This window comes from Convolutriloba macropyga, chromosome 5 (assembly GCF_964194025.1).
Source record: "Convolutriloba macropyga chromosome 5, txConMacr16.3, whole genome shotgun sequence".
Taxonomy (NCBI): Eukaryota; Metazoa; Xenacoelomorpha; order Acoela; family Convolutidae; genus Convolutriloba; species Convolutriloba macropyga.
The window spans coordinates 28,098,674-28,107,432 of record NC_134472.1 but is presented as its reverse complement, the minus strand read 5'-3'; the positions used below and the strand labels follow the sequence as shown (position 1 = coordinate 28,107,432).

General features: G+C 34.4%; 1 protein-coding gene across 1 annotated transcript; it reads left to right on the top strand.

Moving 5' to 3' along the window:
* The first annotated feature begins 533 nt into the window (after positions 1–533).
* Positions 534–7,172, top strand: LOC142339923 (uncharacterized). The gene is made up of 4 exons (XM_075390283.1): positions 534–1,106; positions 5,289–5,445; positions 5,999–6,115; positions 6,983–7,172. The coding sequence occupies exons 1-4, from the start codon at positions 930–932 to the stop codon at positions 7,084–7,086; spliced, it is 555 nt and encodes a 184-aa protein (XP_075246398.1). The 5' UTR covers positions 534–929; the 3' UTR covers positions 7,087–7,172.
* The last annotated feature ends 1,587 nt before the right edge of the window (positions 7,173–8,759 follow it).

Sequence of the window (8,759 nt, the reverse complement as noted above, 5' to 3'; positions counted from 1 at the left end):
TCCATACCTGACATTCGGTGTGTCTGTCTATGCCCTGGTCCATGCCCTGTCTATCCCCTGCCTGTCTATGACCCGTTGGGGGCCGAAGACCTCATAATTAGTATATATTGTTCTGGCGTTATGACAAGAACTGCGTCAAAAAAAATGAACGTGGAAGGAATATCTCAAGCTAGAAAACTTGGGCGTATCATTTTTTTCAACTTGTACAAAAAACCGGAAAAAGACATTTTCTTTTTGAGAGAGTTCTTTGGTTTCAAACTAAGAGAGGTTTTGAATTGCTTGTCTTCGTGGTCAACATCGATGTTCGATATCCGAACATACGGACAATGCCGACACAATATTATAATGGTTTTCGTCGCTTTTGTCTATAACCGAATATACCATACCAACTGTTTCCTACGTTTAAAACAGATGATATTTGGCTGCAAAGTTGCGGTCAATTCATAAGTTTTATTTTGATTTTCAGAAGCTGACCGCGGCAATTCTTCCATAATGCCTGGAGGATTTTATAGCTTTTAAGTCTTTTCAAGCGTTCAAGAATTGTAAGTGCTTTATCATTATAGTTAATTTACCATTTTCGCAGCAGCCACACTTTGAATAAACTTCAACAAAACGTGACTTAAACCACTCAAACCGATTTAAAATCTCTCAAACAAAAACAGCAGTGAAGCATTTTGTTAATTTGATTATAACTCGCATAGTTAGATCAATCAAGATTTCAAACCTTTCACATCGTAGAATGGGACCAACCACTTTTTATTGAAAAATAAACGCGTCTCAGTTGTCAGCATTTGAGAAAAATTCATGTTTGACATTCTACACTGCTTTGAGCATAATTCTTTTGTCATACTTGTAAACTCAGAGGTCTTAAACGTCCACGAAGGGGTTTAATTTGCTAGTTATAATTGATAGCCTAAAGTTATAACAATATGGCTGCAGAGACGAGTACGGAGCAGCCACCCAAAGGTCCCCGCAACCTTGCCCAGATGTTTCATTATCACTATAGCAATACACTGGATGCAGAAAATGCCAAACTACCTCAGTGGAATAAAGTCACCACTACAAATGACTGGCTTTCTAAGGACAACCGGATGAAACAGATTAAGGTAATTACAGCAATCACATGATTTTGTCAATTTTGTCCAATAAATGAACGGGGGTCGATTTATAAGGTGTCCCGCTTTTCACCCCTATTCATTTAACCCCCTATCATTTAACCCCGCTTTATTCACCCCTGTATCATTTATCCCCTCTATCTTTTAATCCCTCTATCATTTCTCCCCGATTTTAATCTTTCTATAAAATCAGGATTATTAAATTAGCAATATAATCATTTGGCCATGCCTCAGCGGCCCGTGGGACGTGGTATGAAACTATCACAACCGAACGTTGGATTAAATTATCTACTTAATTATGACAAAACATGCCTTTAATGCGACAAATATTAGCTATGAAGAGACCGTGTTGAACGGATGGTGCTAGGAAAATTGGCCGACGGGGCGTTAGCCGACAAGGAAAAAATGAGAAATTTAGCCGACAGATTTATCATAATTGGTAATAAAAGTCCATAATTGGTCCATAAATCAGTAGTTCGGTTGTGATAGATTCATATCAAGTCCCACGGGCCGCTGAGGCATGGCCATGGCCCGCGAGGCATGGCCAGATGTGGTTAAATACGGTCCGACCACGGATAGACCTTCGTTACACTAGTTGATGAAAAAACTGCGGTGTATTTGTCCGCTTACGAAAGTGTTTTAAATTGGCCAATCACAGCTTTAGAATGAGCTTTATTGCTCATTTTCCATAAATTGTCGGTTAAATTTTTTGGTTGTCGGCTAAACGCCCTGTCGGCCAATACGGCGGCCACCTGAACGGATATTGGGTATGAGAAAGCCGTGAGTCGATGCATGAGACCTTCGGCGTTGGAGGTGTCAGGACAATTTACTCAATTCCATTTTACCCAATGCCATTACACCCAACCTGCCATTTTCATCAATGTCATTTTACCCATGCCAATTTTGTTTTGCCCTATCGTTAAATTTACCAGAACGACTAATTAGCGTTGTAATATCTAATGGCCATAGCCTCACAACCGAACATGAGACCAAATTATCCGCTCAAGTATGCTCAAACATCCTTGTAATGGCGACCTGCTAGTTTGCAACCGAATTATTGAACTAAAACATCAAACTGTATTAGGTAAAAAATAGCCAGTTGGGTATAATGGAACTGGATTAAATGGTATAATTGGTATAATAAATAGAATTGGTATATAAGGAATTGAGCGAATTGTCACGTAACCGTGCCGAAGTTACAACTATGCAATAAAAATAGGCAATTTACTCTAACCCGAACTTTCTGTTATTTTTTTTTCATATGGCCGATCTCTCAATGAGGGCTATTAAATGAAGAACTGGAAATGTGTAATTAGAAAGAGAAAAATCACTCTTTTTCTCATGGAAAAGGAGCCTTGACAGTAATTGAACGTAATTGACGTCAAGCTGAAGCTCATTGATTTATTGATCGCTCAATCCTAATTATTGTTTTAACCATACAAGCTTATATCTCAAACAGAATCAATTCTTGATTTCATTTTCCATTTCCATTTTCTAAATTTCTCGAAGAAAAATTTAAAAAAACTGACTTTTCTTTAAAAAAAATCATGTTTCTCGATTTTTCTCATTTTAACAAAATGGGGGAATACGATGCATTCCCCCTCCCAACGCGTGGTGAGCTCATATGATTAAAAACCTCCAAGCGCAGGTGATACAGATACTTTTTTTTACAATAATTTAATTTGTAATTGCGCGCATTCTGCAATGGGGAGAGGGGTGCATATGGTAAGGGGGCAATAACGAGAGGATCAAAAGAAGTAAATGTCATCAAAAAAAGTAAACATCATTGTTTTTAACAAACGCTACGAATATTATCTAGCTAAATAAACGAAACGAGTTCTGTAATTATCATATATAAAGTACAAACAATTGAGGAAAAAGAGCAATGAGAACTCGGAAAACTTTAATCATTTTAAATTCAAAAACTATTTTTTCGTGAATGTTAATGCTCATTATCAGACTGGAAGGATCTCTTTTTTTGTTTAAATTATTTGGAAAAAAAATTGGAAAAACTTTTTGAGAAGCTCTTCAAGGCATCTTTCGATTAAAATCTTTTAAAACCATTTCGAATAGAGTCCTTTTCATTTGATTCATTTTTGAGGCAAAATTAAAGTGAAGGCATAACCTAGGTTCAGAAAAAAATTTTCTTCTCTGCATTATTTACACCGATTGATTTTATCACAGTTTGTATTAGATTCCTTGGCTTAGTTCTACTCACTTGATGCCAGTTCAAGTCAAACGTTTTTAAATCCAGTTCTCGTTTCTCGGTGAAAACTTGAAGAATTGAATCATTGAATTCAATATTTAAAATTTCATGTTTAGTGTAAAATTAGAGATATTGATTTAAATAATCTACCACTTACAATAAGAGTTCACATGCAATTAAAATGAAAATGAAGCTGTTAGGTGGAAGAGGACACTGATAACATTTTAATATAACAAAAGATTCAAAATTGATCTATTTTTTCTTGACGGTAACTTAAACTTAAACTTCTTGACGGTTACTTTCGAGTTGTTCAACAGAATACGTAAATATTAGATGAACATTTTCTTAAAATATTCTCTACAATATCTTCTGGTACAATATATTTTTATCTAAATTATACTGCTTCCAAAAGAGCATTGTAATTATGTTGTTATCTAAGTTTATAGCAGATGAACTAAATACGACCAAATTCTACCCTATTTAGAAGAACATTCAAATAGATTTCCTCTTTTGAAATCTTGAAGAAGATATAGATACTTGTTACGTATTCCTCCGGATAAACCATTTAAAAAATTTTAAAAATTTAATCTGCCAATTTTTCGCACAATGGGTTATTTTTAAAAAAAGACACGAGTGTTCTACCAATCAACGTCAGGTCATAAAATTAACTCTCATATTAAGCCACCGTCTTTGAATATAAGTGGTCAGCAAAAACCAATAACGTGTCGCAGCGAATTAAATGCATTGACTGTCATTCTTTAATTTTTTGAAAACAATTTGAGCTCAAAAATTTTGGCGATTTTCGAAATGATGCTCCTTTTTAAAATTGTTTAGAAGGGACGCTTTTTTGTATTTCAGTTATGATCGTTTAGTGAGTTAGACTTGAAAACAAAATGCTTTTAAATCTAGTCGCACTGTTTTCGTAACAACAATTCTTTGTTTGTGTCAACCAAAGAGAAAAATATAATGTGAAAGTTCGCAAAAAAAGAGTTGATTAGCTTGTCTTTAGAGTTGCATTTTGATTTTTTTGTCCTCGAAAAACGCTTGACGTGTTTCTTTAGATTTTGCTGAGCAGTTTTGTTATTGGATGTCAGAAATTTGTGGCACAGAAAATATGTATTTGAAATTTTTCCACTTAAGTATCAAAAAACCAAAAAAATCAAGTATTAGTTAATATTACATAGAAAACCAAGGAGATAGGGATAAGGATAACGACAATGGGCTTCTGAGGAGATTTCGGTTACTCGAGTTTGAATGCTGTTCAAAAACTGTAGATTTATGTAACTTTGTTATTGAAGAATGGAAATATTAACCATGTTCTATAAAGTTACTTTATCAAGCCTTTCAAAAATTTCGTAGCTTGTGTCCTCAAAAAAGCACTTTCGATATCAGAAATATATCAGTTGTCTTTCAATTGACATTTGATCAATCTTTACTGATGTTTAGTTATTAAAGCAAAATTATTATTACATTGAAAACACCTTTTTTGCACTTTTCATGACACAGGAAAACAGAAATACAAAAAATAAATTGTTAAAAAATCTATACAAAATTAGGAGGCGCCTCTGTCCTCATAATTTGGCGCTGTTAACCTAATCAAAAACGACGGTATTTGTTAGAACAATCAATATGCTAAGTTTGCATCAGTTCAAAAATACAAATTTTGCTTATGTAAGTTTTTAAAAACAGCAAAAGGCTTGTAGTTTTTATACGATGAGCTAGCTATACTATAAATGCATTAAAAAGAGATCAAACCCACCGAAGTTTGGAAGACGGTGAAAATTGTTTTACACCCATAATAGAGTGCAAACCAGTAAAGAGTGAACGAAGATATGATCTGCTGGGAAGAAGACTGGACCAGAAAATTATATGAGGATGTAGAGGTTTAAAGAGAATTTTCTGGCAAATTGGGGTAACTGATTCTGAGTATCTAACTTTTCGCATATTTTTTTTGTCTTTTGTCGTAGGCAAGTGCTTCGTGGTACGCCTCCTCGTTCTCAGCTGCTCTTTCGTCCTCTATCAATAGCGATGAGAAAGAGAAGGAGAAAGCGATTGCGAAGGGAAACAGTGAGGAGGCCAGTAGAAACAGACGACAATCTCTCAACACTATGCTGGGAGTGACAGGCTGGTTTCTTACATTTGGCAAAAATATCATGTCTTAATTTGCGATGCTCATGTCTCCTAGGGGATGCCGGAAAAAATCTCTTCAGTAATCAGTTGCTCTAGTTTTTCTATTGTTTTTGACGATGCAATGCCAGGCATATTTAGCAGATTAACATTTCAATGAAAAAAGTCACAAAGATTGGATTGGCAAGAAGCAAAGCCAAAATAAAATCCGAAAACCCCGAATAAATAATAAAACTCTGCAAAATATTTAAGTTTAGTAAGAAATAACTCGATAATTAAAATTATAGACCACTTTTTGTATGACACCTTAAGCGCTTTATTTCAAGTAGTATGTCATGCCAAAATTTAAAACAGAATTCTTCGGATATACTGTCTTAAAATTAATAAAATCCGATTTCTGACAATGAACTAACTCGATCAGCTTGCAAAAAGATAATTTTGAGACAAAAGTCTTAGGCTTAAAAAATGGGCGACATAATGAGAGCCGTGACACAGAAATTGATCCAAAATTTTGGCTTAGTTAGAGTTGATTGAGGCTTACCTGTTTCAGGTGTTAGCAAAACGGATACTGAAAAAATCATAAGAGCGCATCTCTACCAGCTAGATGATGAGATCCCAGATCCTGTCGAGATCAAAGAGACAGAAGCAAGAATGGGGAAAAAGAAGGGTGAGTTATTACGAAATAAAAATTTGAGTTCTAATAAAAATTTGAGAAATAAAAATTTGAGTCAAATATAAGGTGTCAGTCGATACCTCGTATGACATGTATAAGGTGTCAAATCTGAATTCATAATTCAAGTAAAAGTTGTTTCCTAGTACAGGCTAATGAAGCTAATGGAATTTTTATATAGTAGATTACTATTTTTTGGGGCGGGGGGTCAATACATATATAACGAGAGCAATAGACAGAAAAACAACAACAACAATCAAAAGTTCTTCTTTGCTAAATTTTTGGCACTGGCTCTCCAGCCTAGTGAGTGCGTATTTTCGCATATAATGGATATCTGCTATGTAGTATACATAGCTTGTAAGTTGGGGCCGCTAAACGTACTTGGGGAGGGGTACCAGAATTAATGATAGGATAGTATGTTAGAACGTACAAGTAAGAATCTTTAATGATTTATACGGTTAATGTCTTGTTAAGAGCACTGAATTTATGTAACATCAAGGTTAAAATGTTTTCATTGATCTTTATTTTTTACGATTTGAACGAATGCACCGCAAGTTACTGAAAGAATTTTGTGTCAAAAACTCCAATTTTCAGACGCTAGTTTTAACAGTTATCTAGCCAAGATCTTGTTTCTTGATACCCCCAACCAAGATATTGCAAGCTTGTACAAACCTTGATGGTTATCTTGAGTCAAAATTGCAAGATCGTGTCCAGACCAACCATGTTTTATTACGTTTCCTATAACGGCTATCAATTTTAGTATCACTGAGTAACTCTTATCTAACATATTTTTGCAAAAATTGGTGGACTGTGAATGCGGAGAATGGTCCTTGAATGCCAAATACAACAGGCCAATTGTTTCAGTTCGAAAAGGAAAAAAACTTCTTGTGACAACAACGAGAAAACCGAAAGTGTCGACTTCCAAGACTGCCAAAGGAGCCACACAAAAGGATTTGTTTTATTACTAAAACTCATTTACTAAAAAACATTACAGAGTGTTTTTTGTTGAAAATACATTTTACTCTATTTATCCAATTAATGTTTGAACACAAAATATTTATAGCATCGAGCGCAAACCATTGTTGAATCAATCCAAGGGTTTTAGCATTTAAACTCGCTATGCAGGAACTGCTCGTAATTTTTGCTTGCAAAACAATGCAAATAAAGCTATAGCATATAATGAAATTGAATTGCCATCATTATTTCTCATGATCATCTCAGAGCTCGGTGAGTGAAATTTAATGATCAAGAAAAACTGGCTTATGTCATGTTGAATATTACTTTTGTCATCGTAATCGTAGTTTTTCATGATCATCTCAGAACTCGAAGAGTGAGTGCGATTTAATGAACCGAATCCCGATAAATTTTCAACAAGTCTTTAAATATTTAACTTGATAAATATAATCATTTTAATTTTCGCTTGCTATCTAAATGATCGATAATAAGTTTAAAAAGGATAAACCAGAAACAGCTGTGACGACCCAAATTTTTAAAAAAAACTATCGCGACTAAAACAAAAAAGAATTGACATCTAAAATTACGAGATTCTGATTAGAAGTGTATTTTTTCTACACCAAAGCAACACACCTTATTATTACCTAGCTTAGGGGGGTCTTTGTTTTAGAGCTTAAATCCTGAATTTGGATTGAATAATTGAGTGCAGAATTCATTTCAGTGAGGTAAATCATGTCGTCAGCAACAAACAAGAAGTCATCTGCATAGTGTTAGATGTTACCCAAAGAAGCATCACTTTGACTCTCTGGCGTCTGGTCAAATGGTTGTTACAAAAATCAGTGAGATCATGAATTAGGGAAAACTTAGCAGCAGAAGTCCTGAATTCTAATCCAAAACTTTTTTGAATAAACAAAAAACCTAGATCTAGAAATTATTACGAGTGGTTTGAAAAAGTGTCAGATAAAACTCTAAGAAACTTGCACAGTAGAAATTGTTACCACTAAAAACGATTTTCCGATTCGGATCCAAAAACATTGAAAATGTAAGAACAGATCTGATTGAAAGCATTTGAATTGAAATAAAATCGAGTTCCACATTGACTATTAAAAAAAAAATTAATAAAGTAAAGACCCGTTCTATTATTTTAAGCAGAACATTGATCGACAGTCATCTGATGAGAGCATACGCTCATTGTATATGCATGTGTTCATACTGTTCACATGATAAGAGCAATTCGTCTTGTCATTTTCAGATTAGAAGAATAGTGGAGGCACATTCATCAAAACAAACACAGACCTGATATATATCCCTAACCAGTATGCTGTCATAAAGAGCACGCATCAATTTTCAGGAACTCTGTAGAAGTACCTTGAAACCTTGAAATTAGAAGTACCTTGAAACCTATCGTTAACGGGCCTGAATGACAGAATTGTATACAAAAAAAACAAGAAGCAAAACCTAAAAACGTTGTACCTTTTCGTTGACGACAAATGTTTTTAGATTCAATGGGAACAACGCTTGCATCGTCCAAGAATTCTGAAAAAAAATCTTTTGGAAGCGTTTGTGCCCTTTTGATAAATCGAGAGAATTATAAATTATCTAGAAAACCGACAAAGCCAGCCATGTGCATAATTTTTTAATGATTCTTGAAAAGAACTGTTGTTACGATAAAAGCTACAAAACATTA

What these genes read in the sequence shown, in the direction of transcription:
- LOC142339923 (XM_075390283.1), top strand. Translation starts at nt 930, where the DNA reads ATGGCTGCAGAGACGAGTACGGAGCAGCCACCCAAAGGTCCCCGCAAC. An exon ending in CACTATGCTGGGAGTGACAG is followed by an intron (nt 5,446 to 5,998) that starts GCTGGTTTCTTA and finishes TACCTGTTTCAG; the next exon opens with GTGTTAGCAAAACGGATACT. An exon ending in AAGAATGGGGAAAAAGAAGG is followed by an intron (nt 6,116 to 6,982) that starts GTGAGTTATTAC and finishes CAATTGTTTCAG; the next exon opens with TTCGAAAAGGAAAAAAACTT.